General features: G+C 49.3%; 10 protein-coding genes across 10 annotated transcripts; 6 read left to right on the top strand and 4 right to left on the bottom strand.

Annotated features, from left to right (window-relative positions):
* Window positions 1-786: 786 nt before the first annotated feature.
* LTR84_008853 (uncharacterized protein) lies at window positions 787-2,328 on the bottom strand (the record flags this gene model as incomplete). Its single annotated transcript, XM_064852397.1, has 2 exons — window positions 787-1,719; window positions 1,798-2,328. The coding sequence occupies 2 exons, from the start codon at window positions 2,326-2,328 to the stop codon at window positions 787-789; spliced, it is 1,464 nt and encodes a 487-aa protein (XP_064701372.1).
* Window positions 2,329-2,863: 535 nt separating this feature from the next.
* LTR84_008854 (uncharacterized protein) lies at window positions 2,864-3,595 on the top strand (the record flags this gene model as incomplete). Its single annotated transcript, XM_064852398.1, has 1 exon — window positions 2,864-3,595. The coding sequence occupies one exon, from the start codon at window positions 2,864-2,866 to the stop codon at window positions 3,593-3,595; it is 732 nt and encodes a 243-aa protein (XP_064701373.1).
* A 316-nt stretch (window positions 3,596-3,911) lies between these two features.
* On the bottom strand, window positions 3,912-5,467 carry LTR84_008855 (uncharacterized protein; the record flags this gene model as incomplete). The annotated part of the gene is made up of 3 exons (XM_064852399.1): window positions 3,912-4,222; window positions 4,293-4,875; window positions 4,937-5,467. 3 exons carry the CDS (start codon window positions 5,465-5,467, stop codon window positions 3,912-3,914), a joined length of 1,425 nt encoding a protein of 474 aa, XP_064701374.1.
* Window positions 5,468-6,457: 990 nt separating this feature from the next.
* On the top strand, window positions 6,458-6,889 carry LTR84_008856 (uncharacterized protein; the record flags this gene model as incomplete). Its single annotated transcript, XM_064852400.1, has 1 exon — window positions 6,458-6,889. The coding sequence occupies one exon, from the start codon at window positions 6,458-6,460 to the stop codon at window positions 6,887-6,889; it is 432 nt and encodes a 143-aa protein (XP_064701375.1).
* A 215-nt stretch (window positions 6,890-7,104) lies between these two features.
* On the bottom strand, window positions 7,105-7,879 carry LTR84_008857 (uncharacterized protein; the record flags this gene model as incomplete). The annotated part of the gene is made up of 2 exons (XM_064852401.1): window positions 7,105-7,779; window positions 7,841-7,879. 2 exons carry the CDS (start codon window positions 7,877-7,879, stop codon window positions 7,105-7,107), a joined length of 714 nt encoding a protein of 237 aa, XP_064701376.1.
* An 828-nt stretch (window positions 7,880-8,707) lies between these two features.
* LTR84_008858 (uncharacterized protein) lies at window positions 8,708-11,875 on the top strand (the record flags this gene model as incomplete). The annotated part of the gene is made up of 1 exon (XM_064852402.1): window positions 8,708-11,875. One exon carries the CDS (start codon window positions 8,708-8,710, stop codon window positions 11,873-11,875), a length of 3,168 nt encoding a protein of 1,055 aa, XP_064701377.1.
* Window positions 11,876-12,679: 804 nt separating this feature from the next.
* Window positions 12,680-14,077, top strand: LTR84_008859 (uncharacterized protein; the record flags this gene model as incomplete). Its single annotated transcript, XM_064852403.1, has 1 exon — window positions 12,680-14,077. One exon carries the CDS (start codon window positions 12,680-12,682, stop codon window positions 14,075-14,077), a length of 1,398 nt encoding a protein of 465 aa, XP_064701378.1.
* Window positions 14,078-14,640: 563 nt separating this feature from the next.
* Window positions 14,641-15,224, top strand: TIM17 (translocase of the inner membrane; the record flags this gene model as incomplete). Its single annotated transcript, XM_064852404.1, has 3 exons — window positions 14,641-14,719; window positions 14,775-15,118; window positions 15,177-15,224. The coding sequence occupies 3 exons, from the start codon at window positions 14,641-14,643 to the stop codon at window positions 15,222-15,224; spliced, it is 471 nt and encodes a 156-aa protein (XP_064701379.1).
* Window positions 15,225-16,004: 780 nt separating this feature from the next.
* Window positions 16,005-19,892, top strand: LTR84_008861 (uncharacterized protein; the record flags this gene model as incomplete). The annotated part of the gene is made up of 1 exon (XM_064852405.1): window positions 16,005-19,892. The coding sequence occupies one exon, from the start codon at window positions 16,005-16,007 to the stop codon at window positions 19,890-19,892; it is 3,888 nt and encodes a 1,295-aa protein (XP_064701380.1).
* A 2,989-nt stretch (window positions 19,893-22,881) lies between these two features.
* LTR84_008862 (uncharacterized protein) lies at window positions 22,882-23,316 on the bottom strand (the record flags this gene model as incomplete). The annotated part of the gene is made up of 2 exons (XM_064852406.1): window positions 22,882-23,237; window positions 23,292-23,316. 2 exons carry the CDS (start codon window positions 23,314-23,316, stop codon window positions 22,882-22,884), a joined length of 381 nt encoding a protein of 126 aa, XP_064701381.1.
* Window positions 23,317-23,585: the final 269 nt, after the last annotated feature.

Genomic DNA, 23,585 nt, shown 5'->3' on the forward strand with positions numbered 1-23,585 from the left:
GTAGAAACCTTAGTGAGCAAGTAACAACACCTCGACGGGTGGGACGGATAGGAGTTCTGACCTACCTAGGTATTATTCGGCAGGGTCAATTTGTCTTGGTGAAACTACATCGAAATTGCTACTTTGGCGCTTTGGTCACTGCTATGCTGTCGCACGTGGTTCGAGCAACAAAAATGGGTCTAAAATTCCCCTCAGAAATAGAGTGTTCCAAATTCCGCTATTGATCAGGTGTAAATACTCCATACTCTGCAGAGATTGGGATGAAGTCTTGTGAGAGGCACGATGGAGACTGGGAGTGCAGTCTGGGCATTTTAATGACTCACTCGCAGTTCTCAAGCTTTGAGAACACGAAATTACCATAGTGAAATTTCAGCCAGCCTTGAGATTACCCTGCCTGCTGCAGTAGAGTCAAGCTCTATTCATCAGCAGCATCACTGTGGCAATCTGTTCGCCCAACTCCGATTCACCAAGTCGGTCAAGACTGGTCTGCAGATTGAGCATCTTTGCTTGTGAAATCCTTTATACTGCTCTTCCAACGTCGGTACATTTCGCATGTGTTTGTCCCAACGTCTAGGCCAGTATGCCGTAGCATTCTGCCCTCCAACAGCATTTGGATAAACTCATTGCGTAACCTGACCTAAAACCGTGCTCTCCGTCACTGTAACTAAGATGTCTCTCACAAGCAGGAATTTTTATGATTGTCTGCATGATGCATGATACCTATCTGGTGCACTTCCGACCATCTCAGTCACGCGGGTGTGTGCCGATGCTAGGTGAAGAGCAGCACTACGAAGCCTGTGCGTATGGTGTGACGCTCTTTTGGAGATCCACAACCAACGTAGGGTTGGTCGATTTTGGCAGAAAGATCTGCCCATTGCCCAGGATATCCCCATCTTCTTCCTTATTGTTGTTGGCACGATCGATGCGAGCTTGGGTAGCTTCGAAGATTAGAGGAATGCCGCTCTCCCCGAAGGATATTTGCTCCCCTTTGAAATCAGCGGAGACCAATCGCGCCAGACCCTTGGATCCAAGCCAGATCAGGGGCATGCCATGCCCATTAAATCCGGCATTGATGAATTGGCCCTTATGGCCAGGGACTGTGCCAATGTGTGGATGCGAGTCAAATGAGTAGCCCATTACCCCAGTCCAGATATCAGTAATGCATGCGGTAGAACGCTCCCAATCACGATATGTACGTTGCATGAAGCCTGCGTAGAAGTCTTTTGCAGCGTCGATCAGTATACTGTCATCCACGTTTCGGTACCATTGCTCTCTGAAAGGAGCAAACTTGGCTGCACCACCGCCTACAATAATGCTGCCATTCGTCCTTGGAATGAGGTAGGATAGGACTCTTTCTTCATCACGGATGATGTATGTGTTGTTTAATAATGGTGCGGGAGATTCAGACCCGGTCGGCACCGCAATCTCGCAACATATGCCTTTGCATGGGATAATGTTGCGTTGATACTGAGGTAGAAGACTTGATACATAACCGTTCGTGGCATGAATTACTCGGGAGGCAAGTATAATTCCTCGAGTAGTGTGAATTTTATGGCCCTGTCCAGAGTCTTCCTCGATTTGCATGACAGGAGTATTTGTTTGTAGGTTGACATTTCCAGATGCGAGGCAAATCCTTAACAAGCCTTGAATAAATTTGGCTGGCCACATGCTGCCAGCTGTAAAGGATGCCGCAGCTTTGGCACCTTTAACACCGGAATACTAATGGATATCACGCTGTGTTAGCTAGATGATCTATGCCGACATAAGAAGCAGTACAATAAGACTGGGAAAGCTTACCCCTTCCGCTGTCTTGGGATCCCTAGTGAAGAAGACGTCCTTCATGTAGCTAAGGTTGTAAGCACGCATCTTCTGGTACGTCTCGCTGGCCTTGTTGGCCGCATCTTCGTTGCACCAAACGTCGATTGATCTCTGTAAGACAAGATCGCAGTCGATCTTCTCCTGCTCGATGGTGTCCTTGATAGCCCACATATTTGCGATCTCAAATTCCGCAATCTCGGTTGCGAGCTTGACTCCATAACGATCGACATAGGTCGGAATGTGGCCATAGAGATCTGGTCGTAGATGTCCTCCGTTTCGCCCCGTAGCCCCAGAACAAGTTTCTCTTGCTTCAAGAACTGCTATTGATGATATGTTCGGACAGTCCTTCACTAGGTGGTAAGCAGTAGCCGCACCAGCGTATCCAGCGCCGATAATCACTACATCGCAACGCTCAGGAAGCGTCTCGGTCGTCCGGTGGTTGTCGAGATCTTGGCGATCACGAATCCAGGCCGATTTCAGCGTATTTCCTACAGGCAAATATTGAGACATTGTTGAGATCTCTGCAAATTAGCTGTCTTCACACCTGCGATGGTGTTTTGTTGCTCACACGATGCAGCTCGGCTTTTGCCTTGAGTTTGTTCTTCACGGGAAATGGATAAGGAATGCTTTTGCGTCTCGTTCGGTTTGCCCTAGTTAGCGTTCTCCCCATGTCACCTGTAGAAGTCGTTGTGGGTGGCCGGATCTTGGCCGGGGGCGGGTAGTGATAACAGTGATCCACCCTTTGCCGGCTCCGGCAAGTGGATGCGAGCACCACTGGCCAGTCGCCCTTTCTTCTGCTGGCGATTATTATTTGCCTTCACGCTGTTCAACGTAACGTTGCATTCATCACGCCCTAAATTGATAGTCCGCGTGAATACATCAACAATTTGGAACGTGTCTAGGTAGAAACAACGAGAGATACGTACAACCGTTCCAGGTCTTGTCTGTAGCTTCATAAATCTGGTTGTGGATCTTCACGAGAAACTGCTGTCCGAAAACACGATCAGACTCTGCGACACGGAATCCTACGACGACTCCAGCAACAATGCCACAACAACAATCGAAGCACGTCGTCTTTGACGTAGTAGGCACTTGCGTATCGTTCGACGCCTACTACGAATGTATCGACAAAGTCATAGGCAACAAACTTCGAAAGGAGACAATAACACCCAAGCACTTCGGATTCACATGGCAAACAGTAGCGGAGCTAGAATTCACTTTCTTCTCCATATCTGGGCGCTACTGCCAATATAAAGAAGTTATGCGGGCTATGTTTTATCGATCGCTGTTCCTGGCCGGCGTAAGCGATCCGCGCACTTTCGCGACAGATGCCGAACGCGATCAATGCATCGAGGGCTATACCAGCTTGCGTCTACGACCAGGGTGTCAGGAGTGCTTCCAGATCTTACGCGAAGGTGGATTCACGGTGTGGTGCTTTACGACAGGCGACATCCAGCGAGTGCGAGGTTATTTCCAGCGTGAGAACGTTGACATACCATTGGAGAACTTCGTCACATGCGACACTGCGGGTGTTGCCAAGCCAGCCATGGCTGCGTATAAATCTGTACTTGGCAAGCTTGGGCAAGACTCGGAGAATTGGTTTGCGGCTGCACATATGTGGGACGTGTCGGCCGCGGTCAAGGCAGGATTTAAGGGTGCTTACTGCACAGTCTATGAAAAGGAGCCCTGTGAGGAGATATTTGGTGACAAGATGACGGTTACTGAGGATACGTTACCTGAAATGGCTAGAGCTATTGTGTCTTCTTCACGATCGTGAAGTTATGAAGAAGGGACAGATGCCGGCTCTGTCGTAGCGAGACGGGATGTGGAGAACTGGGACCTTTTCCCAACATAGCTGATCAGTACTACATTCGTTGCGATCGAGTGATTGCACCGACACATTTACTACTCCTAGAATCCGTTCTCGATAAATGCGTAGCAAGTCTATGAACCGGTCTGTGGAACTGGTAGTTGGTGATGCCGGTCTGATTCTGTCATGGCGGTAGCTGAGCCACACATTTGTTGTGTTTAAGTGTCTGCACTAACATGTCAGAGACACGGGAACTTCTGATCTCATTTGTTGCGTAGCAAGTCTATAGTCTGGCTCGCAGAATTGGTGCTACAAAATCCCCTGCGTGATCCTTCTCCTTCAAATTCCAAACACCTGAGAACTCATTCTCAAGCTCGCTTTCGGACGACGACAGCCTTTCCTTGGTGGATTCAAACATGGCAGGCAGCTCTGTTTGCTCATAGTCGATACCTTCCACAATCATCCGTGACAAGGCTTTGCTGGCTAGCAATATGTATGCCATTCCACGTCCTGTAAATCCAGCAATGATGTATTGTCCGGGCATGTCCGGCACTTCTCCGATATGTGGCATGTAGTCAGAAGTATAGCCCATGACTGTGTTTGTAAGTGTCAGATTAACATCGTGGCTGTGATATGTGAGGAAAGGAATCAAGCCAAGACTTACCTCCTGTCCAAACTCGTTTGGTGGTCGCTTTGCTGTCTTCCCAGCCTCTGAAGTGTTGCTGCATGTAATTTTGGAAATACTTGTCAGCTGCCATCGACATCCTCTGATCATCGCGAACAGTGTTAAACCATAGGTCCCGATCGTGCAGGAATGTTTGACGCGCGCCGCCAACAACGATACTCCCATCCGGTCGTGGAACTAAGTAATCATAATTAGCGCCTCCAAATCTCAAGCTGTAGGTATTGGGTAGGTGAGGTGAATTCTGGCCTCTAGGTGTCGTTATATGACTGCAAACACCACGGACTGGGACGATTTTTCGACTGTACTGCGGTAGCAGGGCCGCTGTGTAGCCATTAGTTGCGTACACGATCTTACGAGCTCGCAGATTGCCTCGCGAAGTGAAAATCGTCCAGAACCCAGCACTATCTCGAGACTTCGAGACCTTCGCAACTGGGGTCTGTGCATAGGCCTTTACATCGTGCTGCTGGATCAGACGCTGGAGAAGACCCAGTACCATCTTTCTAGGCCAAAGATATGCTGCGGTGAAGCTGAAAAGAGACTGGGCTCCTTTAACTCCCGATATCTGAATGGGTGGAAGTGTCAGGTGAGACAGCTGAGCAATGGTGCAGGATGATACCACTTACCCGTTCAGCACTGCTGCTGTCCGTATATGCGACGTCCTTGAGGTCAAAAAACCCGCTGTCTCGGAGTTTCACATATGCAGCGTAAGTCTGACGGGCGTGGTCAGGATCCATGTACACATCGACAGCTCGTGTCACATGAAAGTCACAATCCAGGCCCTCAGACTCTACCAACTCCTTCACAGCCAGGACTTGGGAGCTCTCGAACTTTTGTAACTTCGATGCTTGCTCGGAACCGTAGATCCTTTCATACTTTGTCGTGCTATAGTAGGTGTCGGGTTTAATATGACCTCCATTCCTTCCAGTAGCACCCGAGCAGTGGGAACGTGCCTCGAGCAGCACCACTGCAGGTGCAGTGCTGCTGATTTTCAGAATGTGGTATGCCGTGGAGACGCCAGAGAACCCCGAACCGATGATGGCGATATCAAATTCTCCCGATAACGTCTCTGCTGATCTGTAGTCATCCAGTACGTGGGGTTCTTCCGTCCACACAGAGGGCAGCGGTTTAGCGACTGGGAAACCTGATGCACTCATCTTTGCGACTTATCTACTACCTGAAGCCATGCTGCGAGAATGCCCCAGATCTTATCGCACGTCTCGACCCTTGGGGGCTGATGGTCAGTTGAGTTTGCCGGACTCCTCATCAGATGAGAGTTATTGCGGGTCTTCCTGGGCCACCTGGCAACCGGGCCGGAAGGCTGCAGCGCGTACAGGAAACCTTCGAATCAACCTTCAAAATTGTCACCTATGCAGCTGAGTTTGCCTCCATCACCAGAGCAAACCAGTGTCAACACATTCTGAGGGTCATCAAATAGCACGAGCGAAAGTGTACGTGAAACTATCATGTTTACACTCTGCTATCTGTCTACGTCACGTCGCTAGGTGTTGCCATACTTTCTTATCTCTTCTACCCTTTTTTCACTGTCAGTCATGCATTCGACAGTCGTAAGCTATGAATTTTTGGAAGTTTCGGTGTAGACCCCCCTCTTAATTGGGTAGAGTTCCGGGCGAAAACCAGGATCGTTGGTACAGTAGTTTTATGCTGTACAATCTCCCGCGCAAAGCACGAATCGCGGGATTCGCAAATAGATTACAGACCAGCACAGGGCGGCATCACGCTCGTCCCGAAGAGGGTGAGTCGGGGTAGGACTTGCAGATCTTGGCGTTGACGCAGACGAGGCTGCCCATTCTTGTGGATCTCGACTGCACTGTTCGTGGGGTTAGAAGATGCCCCCGGAAGAGAAGTCCGGGCGCTCAAGTTGTGGTCCTGGATGACGTCAAAAATGCATTGTCAACGGGAGTCAATTGATGAAGGCGAAGATGTACATCGCAGGGGCTTCTGACACATTAGACCGTCTAAAGCTTTTCACCTCTTCGCCTTCTGTTTCTACAGGTCAAGCAGATAGATATTTGATCATCTCCAGACCACTGCCATCCATCAATCCACGATATAACATACTTAGTATTGCATCAATGGCTTCCCCAATACTTGTACGACTTCCCTGTCGTCTAATGCAAATCCCAATGCATGTTCGAACCCGTCCCTCATCATTCCTCCGACCACAAAAGACAAATCTACGTCCTCTGTCCACCAGCCCCACCCTTCGTCTAGCTAGCAGCCAAGATCCCGAGACGAACAAACATCCACAGCGAAAAGCACAAGAAGACCGCGAGAAACTCGACCCTCAGGCCAACGAGTACGCCAAGTCAGGGTCAGATGACAGTGCCGCAAAACAAGACGAGGCAGCTTTCGATCCCAATATCACGGATCCGCAGGAGGCGAAAAAGAAGGCTGGGGAGGGGAATGAGGTCAATCCATTAGATGCGAGCCCTGCGAATCCAGACATCAGCTCGGGCACCGCAGAGGAAGAGGGCGGTGTCGCCAAGAAGATGTCTGAGGGAGGTGGTGGAAGGAAAGGCGGTGGTGAGGCCGGCAAAGGAGAGCAGAGTGTTTGAGTCTGAGGGAGCCGGCCATTGTATATAAGTAGTTGAAGCGGAAATAAATATCTGTTAGGAGGGGAAGAAGTGTTCATAAATAATTTGCATTGCTCAAGGTGACATGGGGCATTCTTGGGGTATCATTCTCGCTGTAACAGAAAAACCATGTCAACCGTGGTTCCATTCCTTCTCCGTTGATAAAGTTTGGTAACAATTGTTCAGGTGAGTTTCGCTCAAGAGGATTTAGGCCACTCCTTCTTGCCTAGACGAATGATGTCGTGCTGTCCGACAATAACGACTTTGTCTTTGATCTCACCACTCCCCACTCTGACCGCAGCCAAGATAGCCGCCTTCGCGATGACATCGGCGTCTTGAGCCCAAGGGTCCTTGAGTCCACTGTACAGATGGCCCAGACCAGTGGCGATTGATCTGTATAGGGCTTCCATCGGACGGCTTTCTTGTCGATCACCCACAATCAATCCAGGCCGGACGATGATGGTATGGTCGAAATCAATCTCTTTGATATGCTCCTCGATCTCGCCTTTCATTCTCACGTATGCAAAGCTGGACTTGGAATTGGAACCGGCAGCTGAAATCAAGACATAGGTTTTGGTACCCGCTGCTTTGGCTGCCTTGGCTAACTCCATGTTGAGATCATGCTCCAGCTTGTATTGAGTCTCGAAACCGCCGGCTGCGCCTTTCGTAGTGGCAAGGGCCGAGAACAGAGTGTTCGGTGGAGGAGACAGGGAAGCGACATGGGGTACCCATTTGGTGGTGTCCTTTTCAACAAATTCTTTGACTTCAACTTTGGCATCGGCGGAAGAGGGCACAGGGCGTCTGCCGACCACTTCGATGCTGGAGAAAGTCGAGGGGCCGCCCGCTCGAAGGAGTTGGACAATGTGCGAGCCCTAAGAAATCGATCGTGGTTAGACCAAGGAACGTATAAAATCAGCGTGAGCAAGAACATACCACAAGTCCTGTCGCCCCGAAAATTAGTGTCGATGCCATCGTGGTTGGTCTGTAGTCTGTGAGATATCTTGGGTTGACGGATGAGTTGACGTGGATGGAGTTGGATTGGTACAGAAGTAGAGATAGAAACAAACCTGGGAAGCTGCGGAGGTGATGAGCTATATATCCAATGACGAAGAGACAGGCTTGTCCAAGTCTACTAAACATGAAATGCAAGACAAGTACGCACGTAGGATTGAGAGCTTGACATGTAGTGTGCCTGGCTGGAACTCCAGGATTAATCAACGGTTATTCGCAACAATATATCCGTATTCTCCGCAAATGCATGAGCCAGACGCCATTATGTCAGCGAATCTCGACTTTACATGAGCTTTTTACGAATTACCTAACTGCCTTTGACAGTTGGTGGAGGCTTGGAATCGGCGGAAGACGGACGGATGAATCAGCCTCAGGCCGACTTCATGTCCCAACTCCTTGTCGTGCGTAGTGAGTCGCGACCGACGAAATTGCTAGTAGTTTTAGCGCTCGGGATACATTCCTATCCAAACTCGTTCAGCCTTGTGTCATGATTGCACGTGATGGAACTAGCAACAAGGCTGTTCTCTAGCCTCGATTGCGTGATCGATCATTTCTACCATACTCCTCAGACTTTTTCTGCTAGTGATATCCGGGACAAAATGTAGGTGCCGATCAAAGTCCGGTTGTCAGTATGGAGTGGCTGGCCAGATGCAGGTGGGCCATGTGCTCTCGACCTTTTTTCTAGGTGAGCGTCTTCTTCTTTCCATCTCGCCTCCATCCCTTTGCTTTGCGAGTGTGTACCTTTCGATCCTCTCTCTTGTCTAGCAATATCGCAGCAAGACTCAAGAGATGGCTCCCATTCACTCCAGCAGTCTTCCTTTCGGGCAGACTCCGCCACTGGCTTCAGTCGCCGGTCCTACCTACGTGACGGCTCAGACCTTAGTTCAGCAAGTAGCATATACTCTGTCGGACAAGATCTTCTCCTATTCACCAGAATCCTTGGATCTCGATGTTGCCGCCAGAGCTTGGTCGGATGCTCAAGAGACGAATGCAAATGGCTACAAAACCGCGGTCCAGTCCATGCAAATTCGCAATGGCGCAGGCTCCATTGCTCTAGGATATATCTTTTCCAAGGATTTTGATTTGAAGAAGAGACACATCCCTCAGGGTCTGCTTGCCTCGTCAGCTGCCCTGAACTTCCTGAGACCTGCCCTGGATCAGCTTTCACTTCTGTACTCCGTCAGCAATCCTTTCGTTGCGCATGTCGCAGCTTTGGATTATGATGGATCAAAGAATGGGGGACTGGTCTCCGATTATGCCTCCGCACTGTCCACTGCAGAAGATCTCGGTCTCGGCCTGGTTTCCACACTATCTGCCTATGAGGCTCAGCATATGTCGCTGTTTGCAACCTTATTGGCTCAGGATCTACCCACATTACATGTCTATGACGGACTGAGAACTGGCCGGGACACCACCCGTGTCATTGACATTCTGGACAAATCTGGCCTTGCCGCTGCATATGAAAATGTCCTCAAGTCGACAGCAGACGAGGAGCGCAAGCATTTGAGCATCGAGGGCAAGGCCTTGAGGACACTCCGTGCCCTCAATGATGAGCTCGGTACCGAGTACAAGCCCTTTGAATACTCTGGACATGCGACCCCCGAGACTGTTTTGGTCACTTTCGGTTCCGTCGAAGGATCGCTCGCATCCCAGGCCGTTAAAGTTCTTGCCCAGTCTGGTAGTAAAGTTGGAGCGATCAACGTTCGCCTTTATAGACCATTTGCCGAGGAACAATTCCTCAAACTCTTGCCACAGAGTGTAAGGGTGGTTGGGGTTCTGGGACAAGTTGTTGATATTCAGGCTGTGCAAGAAGTTGGAATTCACTCTCGACTCTACGACGATGTACTCGCTGCAATTGCCTATGGATCTTCCTCCCATAGCAGCGTCAAAGTTCAAGATCTAAAGTATCCACGTAACAAGACTTGGACACCTTCATCCATCGCCAGTGCTTTCCAAAAACTCACTGGTAAACCCACCGAAGAAGCGACAATCAAAACATTCTTGGACAAGAATGTTCAACAGTATACCTTTTGGAACACTGATGATGCGTTGTCTGCACCGGCAGCCAATCTTCTCGCTCAGGCCCTGGCCACGGATTCATCCCACAATGTCACCGTGAACACAACCCACGACAATCTTCTACAGGGTGGTGTTCACAGGATTGACATTCGGAAATCGCCCACGAGTCTCGACGCATCATATCCAGTGACTTTGGCGAATGTCATTGTGGTCACAGAGGTCAAGATACTTTCTGAAATTGATGTTCTCAAGTCACTTGAGGCAGGTGGCAAGGTGATCTTGATTCTTCCCGGGGTGAAGGATGAAGACGTCGAGAAGAAGCTGCCTGTCCCATTCAAGAAAGCTGTTGTTGAATTGGGCGTTGGTCTATATCTCATTAATCCAGCAAGCACTACTTTGACTGTTGACAATCACGAAATTGAATCTCTCCGGCTACAGACAGCTTTCATCAGGGTAGCACTTCGCAATAGCGAAGAAGTCGGCCTGCAGAAGGTTGCCAAAGTGAATGGTTATTTCTCTCTGGACTCAATTGTCACTGATTTAGAAAAAACTCTGCGGGAAATCGAGGTACCCAAAGAATGGGCTGAGCTCGAACTCGACAGTCAGATTCAGCCATTGCCCGTTGATATCTCTGCTAACAGCTTCGCCAATTTCGATAAGACAGAGGAAGAGCCACCTTCCATTCTTCGCAACTGGCAGAAAGCAGCAAAGGGTCTATTGTTCAAAGAAGCGTATAACACCAGCAACAGTCTGCGTCCCGATTTGACTACCAAGACATTTACGGTTCATGTCAAGGAAAATCGCCGACTGACACCATTGACCTACGACCGTAACATCTTCCACATTGAGTTTGACCTTGGTACGTCTGGTCTGAAGTATGATATTGGCGAGGCTTTGGGCATCCACGCAGAGAACAACCACGATCAGGTCATGGACTTCATCAAATGGTATGGCCTGAACGCCGACGAGGTTGTCGAAGTAGCCTCCCGTGAGAGCGATGCTGTGTTTGAAAACCGTACGGTTTACCAATCATTGATGCAAAACGTGGACATTTTCGGACGCCCACCGAAGAAGTTCTACGAAGCTCTGGCAGATTTTGCAGATGATGCGACTGAGAAACGTACTCTATTGACATTGGCTGGACCTGAAGGCTTCAAGGAATTCCAACGTCGTGCCGAAGTAGACACCATAACTTTCGCGGACGTCCTGCTGGAATTCCCCTCGGCACATCCATCAGTTCATGACATCGTACGAATTGTATCCCCAATGAAACGCCGCGAGTATTCGATCGCGTCCTGTCAAGCCGTCACACCGACATCTGTCGCTCTTATGGTGGTCGTTGTCAACTGGGTTGACCCTGCTGGACGTGACCGGTTCGGACAAGCCACAAAATATCTCAGTGAACTCAAAGTTGGCGCTCCTATCACCGTTAGCGTGAAGCCGTCCGTGATGAAACTCCCACCAAAGTCTACTCAACCGATCATTATGGCGGGTCTAGGTACAGGCCTTGCACCTTTCCGAGCCTTCGTGCAACAGCGTGCACTGGAGAAGTCCCAAGGCAAAGAGATTGGGGCAGTCCTCTTGTACATGGGTTCGCGACATCAACGGGAGGAATACTGCTATGGCGAGGAATGGGAAGCTTATCAGGCAGCAGGCGTCATCACACTCCTTGGCCGTGCATTTTCTCGTGACCAACCTCAGAAAATCTACATTCAGGACCGCATGCGCCAAACCCTTGAGCAGATCACCCAGTCTTATATCAAGGACCAGGGCGCTTTCTACCTTTGCGGTCCTACCTGGCCCGTTCCGGATGTTACGCAGGTCCTCGAAGAGGCCATCGCATTGGATGCCAAAGCCTCTGGTGCAAAGAAGGTCGATCCTTCGCGTGAGATCATGCGCCTAAAGGATGAGGGTCGCTATGTTCTTGAAGTCTATTAGTCTATACTGTTGGTTAGCTGCATCGGTGCTTGTTTATTCTATAGAACATAGGCAGGGGCTACTTGTCATAGCGAACATATGTTTCTAAACAGTTTCTAGATTTACATACATAGATCTCCCCGTACTTTGCCAACCCACTTTGAGAAACAATTCTATACATCTACGTATGCTTGTTCAGATTACACTACGCGTCGGTATCGTGCCAGACCCTAGAAATGGGTTGCGGCCCGTATGGACTCTGGAAGCTCGGCTGCACCTGTGGATTCAGGTCCAGACTCTTGATGGACATCGATTTCAGCTTGGATATCCCAATTGAAAGCCACTTGTGGCGTCAGCATTGTGGCTGTGTCTGCAGAGCTCGACGGATCAACAGTTTATCCTCTAGAGCAGCCAGTTGGAGGAGTCCATCTCCAAAACCTGCCAATTCCCACCCGCCGGCTTGTCGTATCCCAGCCTCAAGCAATCAGCCATCGACAACTCATAAGGAGTCCCTCATCCTCTGACGATGCGCCTTTAATTGGTGACGATGCCACACCCTTTGCCGCCCTGCTTTTACGCCTGATATTTCCTCAGTTTCAGTTTTCGAGTCATTGAAACGGTACCTTCTGATCTGATGTTCTTTGTTCTTCCAAACATACAATCTGCCTCTTTGTTGACCGCTGGATTGATCCTTCTAGCCATGCTATTTTGAGTACACGCGGCTAGTCCACTTGTCGGACTCCTTCAAGAAGTCTCAACTACCTTCTTGCCTCAAGCTCTTTCCTCGACTTGACCACTTTCCAATCCTAATATACTCAATTCATCATGGCAGCCATTCATCAAACGATAGCCATTGTCGACCGATCCAACAAGGTTGTGAGCACGAGCAAACAACTCAAAAATGTATTCAAAGAGGCTAAGCTAGCATACCTCGAACGCAAGGCGGAGATTGTTGCCGATCGAAAAGCCCGGGAAGACAGGGAATTACGGAAGGCAATCAAAGCCGTAACTATTGCAGAAGAGGATGCTCGTTCAGATACACGGTCGGATACATCGAGAAGGTCTCGGAGACCACATGGTCACAGACATGACTCGGATAGACGAAGACCATCTGAGCGTGACCAACACCACTCCTCTGAGTCTCGAAGGAGAAGACGATCTCATGATGATACCCGCAGTGTCGATTCTGCTTCCCCCACCGGACAACCACCCGCATACAACGGACTTGCTCAGTTTAACGAAGACCTCTATGGAACTCATCGGTCCGCCCCTACATCTCCGTCTGCACCTCGAGGCCATGAGTTGATCCGACGCAGGACCGATCTGCCTCTGGATAGATATGGATCACAACGACCTACTCCGGTCCGTGCCCACTCTACTTCGGATATGGATGGCCACATCGACATGGATCTTGCTTATGGCGAATTTCACCCCGAGTCTTTGCAATTAAGCCCCAAAGTCGAGCAGCAGCTACAGAAGCAGGAGATGGCATCTCTCGTTGAGAGGTGTAAAATGCTGATGGATGAAGCCAACTGTGCACAACACAGTGTGCGAGCCATCGTCGCACACTTGCAGAAGAACCCCGATGCAATGGCTGCTGTGGCATTGACACTGGCTGAAATCAGTAATTTGGCGACCAAGATGGCACCAGCTGCACTGATGTCGTTCAAGACGGCAGCGCCAGCTGTCTTTGCTGTCCTCGCTGCTCCTGAATTTCTCATTGCCGTGGGTGTTGGTGTTGGCCTGACGGTTGTCATGTTCGGTGGTTACAAGATTATCAAAAAGATCCAAGCCGGTACCAACGGTAACAAAGAGGAAGCTATGGACGAGATGTTGGATGTGAATGAGCTCAGTCGGATCGAACACTGGCGACGAGGTATTTCTGATACTTCGGATACAGCAAGTGTCGCTACAAGCGTCGAAGGAGAGTTTATTACTCCAATGGCTGCTGCCAGCATGGGCCATCTACCCCTTCCCCGTGACAGAAATGGAGACTCGCAGGGAGAAAGAAAGAAGGAAGGCAAGGAGAAGAAGAAGAAGCATCGTCATCGAAGCGTGGATGATGGTGACACTACAGTGATAGGAAGTGAGACTTCAACACGATCGAAGAAGAGCAGCAAATCGGAGAAGCGGGAAAAAGCATTGGTGAAGGTCAAGAAACCTAGCCCTTTGCGCAGGATGTTTACGAGCAGGAATTCAGACACGTCCTCAACGCGGAATTGAGACTGTAACCTATCTTTCGAATTTGGGAACGGGGAAATGGTGTTTGGAACGGAGACTTACTTTCACGATTAATGACTTTATGAGTGGTTGCAACAATCTTTAGATATCAAGCTTACGAGAGCAAATGCACTGTATAGAGGCACGTACAAGAGTCAACAAATACCACCAGGTTCATGAACCCTACCACATTATTTGTTCAGCCCTCATGAATCTCCTAGCCTCTAGCACCTTTCACATATTTGGTCCCATGCCTCGCCGTAGTGACACGTGACTCTTTGAGAAATTTCCATGCGGCCGGACTTGCGAAGATTGTCTGCGGATAACTGAATTGCCTTCAACTTTCGTCAATCATCAACCATTAATTCCACCTCACCCTGTTGTTATCTTTCTTTTGGGGTGTGAGACTGCCTCTTTCAACGTCACTTGTCATCTCAAAGGATCTCAACTTCACGATCTGGTATCCAGGTCCGTGAAAGCAGCCTATTCCAGAACATCAATCCCAGCACCGCAGTCTGAATCCATAGTCAACTCGGATCTCTGTCCATTTCACACACCTTGCCATCATGGATCACTCAAGAGATCCGTGTCCCTGGGTTGCCCTGTCCGATTTTGGCGGAGCATTTTCCATGGGCGCTCTAGGAGGTAATTCACCTGTCCCTCAGACAAAAGCATCGACAGTGGCTAAGTCATCTTCCAGGCACGTTATGGCACGGCATCAAAGGATTCAGAAACTCTCCATACGGTGAACGACGGATAGGCATGATCACCGCCATCAAAGCTCGAGCGCCCGTGACTGGCGGCAACTTCGGCGTCTGGGGTGGCATGTTCAGCACGTTCGATTGCGCCGTCAAGGGTATCCGGAAGAAGGAAGATCCATATAACTCCATCATTGCTGGGTTCTTCACCGGAGGTGCTCTTGCTGTGAGAGGAGGATATAAGGCCGCGAGAAACGGTGCCATCATGTGTGCTATTTTTTTGGCTGTTATCGAAGGTGTCGGCATTGGTATTCAAAGGTTGATGGCGGAAAATACGAGGTTAGATGTGAGTTGATACTACCGCTTCGATTGCTTTGGACGTGGCCTTAACTAATGAACAACAGCTTCCTCCTCCTCCTTCACCGTCAGAATCGGGACGCGTCGCAGCGTGACTGGAAATGGCTACGACTCCGCATTTTATTTAGGAGTGATTCTTCTCTCCATCCTACTGGATTCATCAACCTGCCTATGGCCACTTGTTATTCATGGGCCCCAAAAATACTCAGTTTCTCTACTCTACTCTCCTCGACAAAGGTGTCCGGCCTCTTCTGATGGTTGACGGCAGTTTTATGTGCATAGCGGGCGTATGGTGAAAATGAGCTTACATGCTGGGTTGGTCCTCTGGTTAAGGTCAGGGAAGTGGATTGAGTTTTGCTGAAGTGCCAGCGGTCCGCTTCAGGGTGAATATTTTCTGGCACAAAAAGGTGTAAAACAGTGTATGATGATGAGAGCCGTTAATATATATCCTACCGACATGATAATCTGATTACATGGTTGACCACGGGGTACCTCTGCTCTATATGAAAAGGTGACTCTGTGATATGTTCTATGAATCAATGTCACTTGCTCGAGTTGAGGAGCTCTCCTCTGATTTCCATCAGAGTCGGGTCTGGTGACCATAATCCACAAGGCTGATAGGTGACCCGGATGACTCAGCAAGGCTGTCAATGCCGCCTGAATCTCAACTCCGCATTTCACTTCAAGTTCGCCCGCGAAAGAAAGACTGCAAGACTCATGTCCTATCCGTCAATGTCCCCATTCTTCACAGGCTCTTGTTTCATTCTCGCCATTAGCTGTATTTGATTTCCACCTTCCTTGAATCCCAGCGCGCGCTAATCTGAATTTCCCTATCGCCCAATCTCACCTTTATAACTCCATTCTCTTCAACTGCCATGCATTATGCGACATCCAGTTCTAGAAGCCCCAGCGTCGACGAATCCACTCCAGAATCTTGTGATAAGCCGCCCCGTGTCAAGCCATCAGACTTGGGGTTCCACATTCCTGAACATGTTCTTCCCGACATCATTCCTGTCCCGGACTCCCGTCTACTCTTCTCGAATTATCATGCACAGCGAGATCGTCGACTGCGCCAGCTGATCCGCCGCTACACGAATCAAATCCAACATGGTTGTAGAAATGTCAATTGCAATACTTTGACTTGTTTGAGTTACAGGAAGCGGAATGGCACTCTGCCGCTGAGGAGACATACGGATCTCTCTGCACGGACATTGGCATGTCAATTAGTAGAAGATTACACAAGAGCGTCAAAAGATCCGACAGTTGGCCTGTGTCAGAATGAGCCGGTCGTACCATGGTATGAGGATCCTGCTGCCATTGAGAAGAGGAGGAACAATATGGAGAAGTTGGGCCAATCTCACCATCAGAATCATCACCGACCTCATGAGAATGGGCATGCTACACGCAATTCGAGTTCCCATCAGGGCACGAGAGATCTTGCCCGACATGCACCGGTGGTCGAACAGCCTGTAAGAAGAAATAAGCAACAAGATGCCATCATTGCGGCAGGCAGGCTGGTTGTCAACGAAGATGGGGAGTCGGAAGTTACTCGGCAAACAAGTGAGCAAGTTATTGGGATCCTTAATTCTGCTCTGGGTCGAGACAACCACCATACCAAATCAGATCAAACAGGCTCGCCACCAGTATTGCCCCGTGCCCAGAAGAAAGATCCGGCTTCCTTTACGCAGACACTCTTCGACCTTCTACCACTTCGAGTCCTGAATTGGTTCCCTGCTTCGGACAAAGCTGATGGACAAGAGGTGCCACCAAAGAATACAATTGAACCAGAGGTCGAGGGGCCATTGAAAGATCACAGTCCTGAAGGAGGTCATGCTTTGAAGCATGAGCCTCCCCTGTCCTCGGATTCAGAAGCGCATGATTCGCAGGAGCAGGAGAAATCTCCACCAAGCAAATGCCCCGATGCTTCCAGATTTACTCTTCGTACACTCAGCTGGGATAGCACAGTTTGGTTGCGTGCCACTGAACGAGTTTTGCCAGTCAGAGATGCAGAAAACTACGAGAACAACTTCGTGCCTTTCCTGAAACAGAGCTTATATTATTGCATGAGCGACCCTGAGCGAATGGTTGCGACTGCCAGGGATCTCCAAGGAACCTATGGCGACCTAAGAACAAAACTGGAAGGGGCGGATGATGGAACACTGGATGAGGTTGCAGCTGAGCATCATCAGCGATTGGCGAGCCATTCTACTCGAAAGGTGAAGAGAATCCCGAGCTCGATCCCTAAGGCATGGCCAGCTGTTCAAACACAAACAAAGTTCGACTTGGAAGGCCTTCTGATGTCACTTTCTTTTCTTGACAGCTTTGGGCAAAGGTCTTTGATATTCAACAGTATCTTTCACGCTCTGCAGCACTCCTATGTCTTACCTCCGTGGCTACAAAAGAGGAGCTCAGGCACGCGAAGTAGATCTGCCAGTGGTGATGGTGATCTGCCTTCTCAATCTCGTGGTATCCACAATCACAGCAATCAGCATCTTTTCTTGGATGACAATGATTCATTCACGATGTCTACCACAAACGCTACCACAAGAGTGTACCTGAAAGACGCCCAGGCGTCTGAAGTATGTCTGGTTGCAATGCTTTCTTTGGCTGCAATCATATTTGACGGCGGCAACCTACAATACTGGGGTCATGGCTTGACTTTTGCACGTTTCAGGACTCTCAGAAATAGTGGGCTTGCTCATTCGCACTGGCCCCCTTTCACCGACCCCCGTGAGGCCGAAGATAATAAGAGGGCTCTCAAATTTGTCAGCATCATGATCCAAGCTATCGATGTATCTGAGGATTGGTCTGTCATTCGATTGATTAATGGGGTCATGGACATCATCAGTCATCGCTTGGCAGTTGCTAAATGGTCAACTACGTTAAAGACTTCAAAGACACTCAAGGAGAACAAAAAGACGATTGTCGACCTCCTTATCAAGCGCTTCGACCGCAACTCAATGCAGCTACGGACTGAGGATGAGCTCAATCCAAGCTGGATAGGAACAGCCGTCATAGAACTCATCCGAACAGTCATGCTCAAGACCTGGGATCGTAGTCCTGTTGTACAACGTGCTGGCCCTGTGGGAGGTGCATTGGAACTGTTGGCTGGAATTTACCGAGAAAGAAAGGACCTGAATCTGGAATCTGACCTGTTCATGATGCCATTTATCGCCGATACGTTCGATGATATCTCGATGCCTTCTGAATGGTTGAGCTTCCGTGCAGACAATCGACAGATGCATCTATTGTCATTCTCTTTCCTGTTCGAAAACGCCACACTGGTGCGATACTTCCGAGCCATCAACATCGAAATCATGCGCAAATCCCACGAAGGCGCCGCTCTTGTGTTCAACGATGCTCGACATTTCACCTGGATGCCAATGATTCCTATCTATGGTGCTAAAGAGGTCTTAGCCCGTTTACGTCCGCATATGGCCAAATACTTTATTCTCACTATCCGCAGAGACAACCTACTGAATGATGCGATCAATCAAATCTGGAGACGTGAACGTCAAGAGCTGATGAGACCTCTACGTGTACGCCTCGGAAAAGATGAAGGTGAAGACGGCCTTGATCATGGTGGTGTTCAACAGGAGTTTTTCCGAGTCGTTTTCGCAGAGGCGTTAAAACCAGACTATGGTATGTTCACTGTGGATGGGACGACGAGAATGACATGGTTTCAGCCTGGTTCTTTCGAACCTCTCTACCGATTTGAAGCCCTAGGAATTCTAATGTCTCTTGCTGTCTTCAATGGCCTTACCTTACCAGTCACCTTTCCACTTGCTTTCTACAGAAAATTGCTGGACTTGAAAGTGAAGAAACTTGATCATATCGAGGATGGCTGGCCAGACTTGGCCAAAGGTCTGGAAAATTTACTTGAATGGTCAGATGGGGATGTTGGAGATGTGATTGCCAGAACATACGAGTTCAGCTACGAGCTCTGTGGTAGCGTTGTCACCATCGACATGGACAAAGTTGGTCGCCATGATCCCTGGCCGCAGACCAGACCCAAAATCGGCAGAAAAGGAAAAGAGCGAGCAAAGTCCACTACGTTTGAGCTTCCTCTCGATAATGCCGAGCTTACACCACCTATTCAGCCTTCACCAGAACTTCAACCAACCCTTACATCCTCGAGCCTCTTTCCAGCCATAAGTCGAACATCCTCCATCAGCCTCAAAGGGATCACCACTCCGATCAGCATGTCAGACTCCGACATGTTACTCGAATCTTCCGCAATCGAAGCCCCACTCGTCACCAATGCCAACCGTGCTCAATACGTCAAAGACTACGTCCTTTGGTTGACACATAAATCCGTCGCCGAACAGTATGAGGCCTTCGCCCGCGGCTTCTACACTTGCCTGGATCGCACAGCCCTCTCAATCTTCACGCCAGAATCTCTGAAATACGTGATCGAAGGACACCCGGAAATCGACATTGATGAGCTCGAACGCGCCACTACCTACGACGACTACGCGCGGCATTCACGCACAATCGACGACTTCTGGCACGTCGTCCGCAACATGAGTCCGGACCAGCACCGCCAACTACTTGAGTTCGTCACGGCCAGTGACCGGGTACCTGTCAATGGCATGAGTAGTGTTGTCTTCATCGTGCAGAAGAACGGAGATGACGATTCCCGGCTACCTAGCAGCAGTACTTGCTATGGCAGGCTGTTGTTGCCGCAGTATTCGTCCCGTGAGGTGCTGGAGGAAAAATTGACCAAAGCTATTGAGAATTGTGTGGGTTTTGGAACCCTTTGATAGATTCTGATAGCTGTTCACATGAGAAGATGTGCATTTCCCAATGATTCCGAACCCCATTCTGTCCGCGATGGGCAGCCTCTCCTACGCAATATTCAAACACCGAGATGTGTAGAATCTACCTCTCGACTCTGCCTCCTTCCGGGACGAACGGGAGATCGCCTGAGCGGAGGGTATCCTTGCCTCTTATCTCGGATAAATTTTTTCCGCTAGCTACAATACCTACTCGAACCACTCCGTGCCGAGTTATATGTTTGATCGGTTGATCAAGTGATTATTCACATACCTAGCCAGCTCAAAGCCATGAGGGTCAAAGCCTGTTACTGGCGAACCAAGTAATACAACACAACCAAAAGTCCATACCTGCCACTAGCCTTGATCAAGCCTAGAAACTCAGGGAGCAGGATTACAATTGGTGGAAGCTTTTAAACATGGCCGAGATATTGACGTCTGCGAACTGGCTCCAGGAGCTAACTGAAACGCCGTCTGGGATCAATCTGACGCTACGTAGGCGAGTGTATAGCTTGGATACGGGGGAGCTTTCGCCCCCATTGTTAAAAGACATCGCAAAAGACTGTCTAAAATGGGGTCAGTAGCGCTCTACAAAAATGTGGTTTCACTTAAGCGACAGACATTGTCGAATTCTAGATTCGAGATGGCCTGATGCTACCTTGGTAAGAAGCCCCCGTCAACCATTATATAACCTCCGGCTTGTCTCCTCTCCTTGAAGAGGAGCATTCTTCAGTCCTGCGGGCACAAAGAAATTACTCTAGACCCGCTCTAGACAATGTGAAGAAGTTTCCTTGGGTAGCTCCAATTGCTTGCAATCATCCCAAAGCCACATGGCAGTAAATATGAACATCCGCGCCCATGCGCAAGGCTCCAACCCTATCTTGAGATCGCCATGGGGTTGGTCTTGGGAATTTATAAGCTTCCTTGTTGCACTTGGGTCCTTTGGCGGAATCATTGGCCTGCTGGTGGCGGTGCAGAGTCAACCGGTCCCTGAATGGCCATCGGGGATATCAGTAAACACGGTTCTCTCAATTCTTGATGCCGTCATACAGGGCGCAATGGGTGCCATGGTCGCCGAAAGTCTGTCTCAGTTGAAGTGGACGTGGTTCAAGCGAGAACGGGTGCTGAAAGATCTGTAAATAAGGGAAGCTGTGGACTGTTTCTTGCTCTTGGGCATGACGCATATCAGAAGAGCTGAGAAGAGTATGAATCAGTATGATTATACGTTGTATGGTGTAGGAGGCCGCCTGTCCCATCACTATCTGAGCGAAGAGATAATTTGACACTCCCAGAAATGTCAATTCACTCTCGCCATATACCTTTTCCATTGACAAAGTTGATGTGGCCATCATTTCTGACAGATTAAAGTTGCTGCCTAGCGTTTCTCATAAGCCTGCACTCCAAGATGTTTTCAACCTCTCCACACAGACGAACCGCCCGGACGTAGGTGAGGCACCAAAAATCTTACAGGAGGACCAGTCTACTTGACTTGCTCGTTAGTGATTGGGAGGACGCTGTAAGCAATACTAGTTATTACTACAGCGTCTAACTTCAAGAAAGGATACTCCATCGCAATGATTCAGCACTGCTCGCATGACGAAACCCAGGATAACTTTCAGCACACAGCGGAGCTCGTGTCCCCAGCGAGAAAAAAGTCCTGACGTAAGTCGATAAGAGGAGATTGCAAAGATGCAAGGACAAGCCCTCAATACTCTCGTGGCTGAGCTTCTTGCAAATGATGCCCGATATCAAGTTCTAAGTGACAAGAAGGAAATCAATAACCAGCAGCGTCGTACAAGAAAGCACGCACTGAACATCCGCGGGGAGAAGACTCATGCTCACCCCCAAAGTAGATGAACGCGGGATTAATGGTGTCGAAGGGAGGCTAGAGCCCAACAAGCACTTTCTGAATTCTGTCACTCGCCTACCAGAGTAACTTCCAGAAGAGCCGCTCTCTCAGAAGGAGATCTCGACGTGGATAGCGGTCCTACCAGCAGCAATGTAATTCCACTATAACCTGAACCTGTCGCGCGTCTTCGATAATCCTGATAGGATGCTGCTGACCTGGAAGAGAACGCATGGTCAGATACTACTATTAATAGTGCCGTGTTCGACGAAGACATGAACAAGGACTTGTTGGAGAGAATCCTTCCTGGACTTCCTTCGAGGACCTCACTTGTGCCGCAATCCAGCTCATTCTTGAGACTAAAGACAAGGAAAACCGCAATGCGAGCAGGAATGGAGTGGTATGCACCTTATGTATGGAGGACGAGACCTTGCCAGAGGAAACTGGCAATAAGCTCTGGTGGCCGGATCTACTCAGAAGCCATCAGGAAAGGTCAGCATTCCATACACCATACAATACTTACCACCAGCACATGGGAAAACCAGCCAGAAAGGAGTACGATGGCAGCTCCTGATGTTCACACTGTATTGAGACTCCGCTGAGGATTGAGGGCTCTGTGGATCCAGAGAGGTCTGGTTATCTGAGCTTATCAAATCACCTCCGTACAGAAGAGATTTAAGGGATAGAGTTCTAAGGTCCAAGGCTTGGATGAAGTGTACATATCAACTTACAAGACCGTTGTATCTTCAGGGGTGCAGGATGATTAGTACAAAAATTATTGGGACCTCTTTATGACATTAAGAGTTAGGAGGCCGCCATGTACATCTCCTCGAACCTAAGGTATATATATCAGGAGGCCGCTATGTCTATCCTCTCCAATTTCAGCTATACATAACAGGAGGCCGCCATAAATATCCTCTCAAATCTAGGCTATAGATCGCAGGGTGCCGCCTTGTACCTGAAGCAGGGAGGTTGGACACCCCTTAAATGGATAATTGTCCCTTTCATCTCCCTCGAGTTTACCGGTGGAGTCAGCGTCTGTTGGGCTACCGCCTGACTTCTTAATGCTGCCCGAACTTTTCCCTCGAGACTGCGAGCGTTCGCGAAGCTCTCCGGGCTGATCAACAGACGTTAGTGCCCTCGCCATAGTTTCTGCAAGCACCACTTCGTTTTGGTAGTTGATGTACTCTCCGATGGGCAAGTCAGAGGGATTGACGGATGCAGGAAGCCTCTTGTCTGTGTGGGAAATTCTTTTGAGTTCGGGACCACTTCGTTGCGACGCTGTGGTGCGTCTTCGCTGGTCATCGCAATTATTTTCTCAGCCTGGTTATTGATGAACCTGAGATTGCCGTTCATGATGAGTTGGCCGGGGGTGAGCATTGCTTCGTTGATGGGCTGTATCATTCGTCGTCGAGTTGTCGGAGCGTCGGCTGCGTTCTCGCCATCTTGATCGTGGACCTCCGCCTCACTTGAGGGAGGTGTGGCTTCTAATCAAGAGGTCAGTACTGGACTCTTAGTCCTTTTATGTGCTCAGAACTCACTGTCTTGGTATTCTTCGTCGGACATTGTAGTCGATTTGACCGGAGAGTTGCTGACAAGGACCTGGAGCCATCAGCTTGTTAGCAGATAGCTGAGAAGACAGTTGAAATAACTTACAAGTTGAGTGGGTCCGGATGAAATCAGATGCCTCTTCAACAACTTGAAGAGGAGCAGGAGTGGTGAGGCGTGAGGCTTGAAGTTTGAGAAGTCGTGGTTAACACGCAAGAAGAGGAGTAGGCGTTTGATTGAAAAAGACAAGGTCAACGCATCGACAAGCGGCGGAGGGGTGAGGTCTC

Source organism: Exophiala bonariae, assembly GCF_035927105.1.
Source record: "Exophiala bonariae strain CCFEE 5792 chromosome Unknown scaffold_34, whole genome shotgun sequence".
NCBI classification, from domain to species: Eukaryota; Fungi; Ascomycota; class Eurotiomycetes; order Chaetothyriales; family Herpotrichiellaceae; genus Exophiala; species Exophiala bonariae.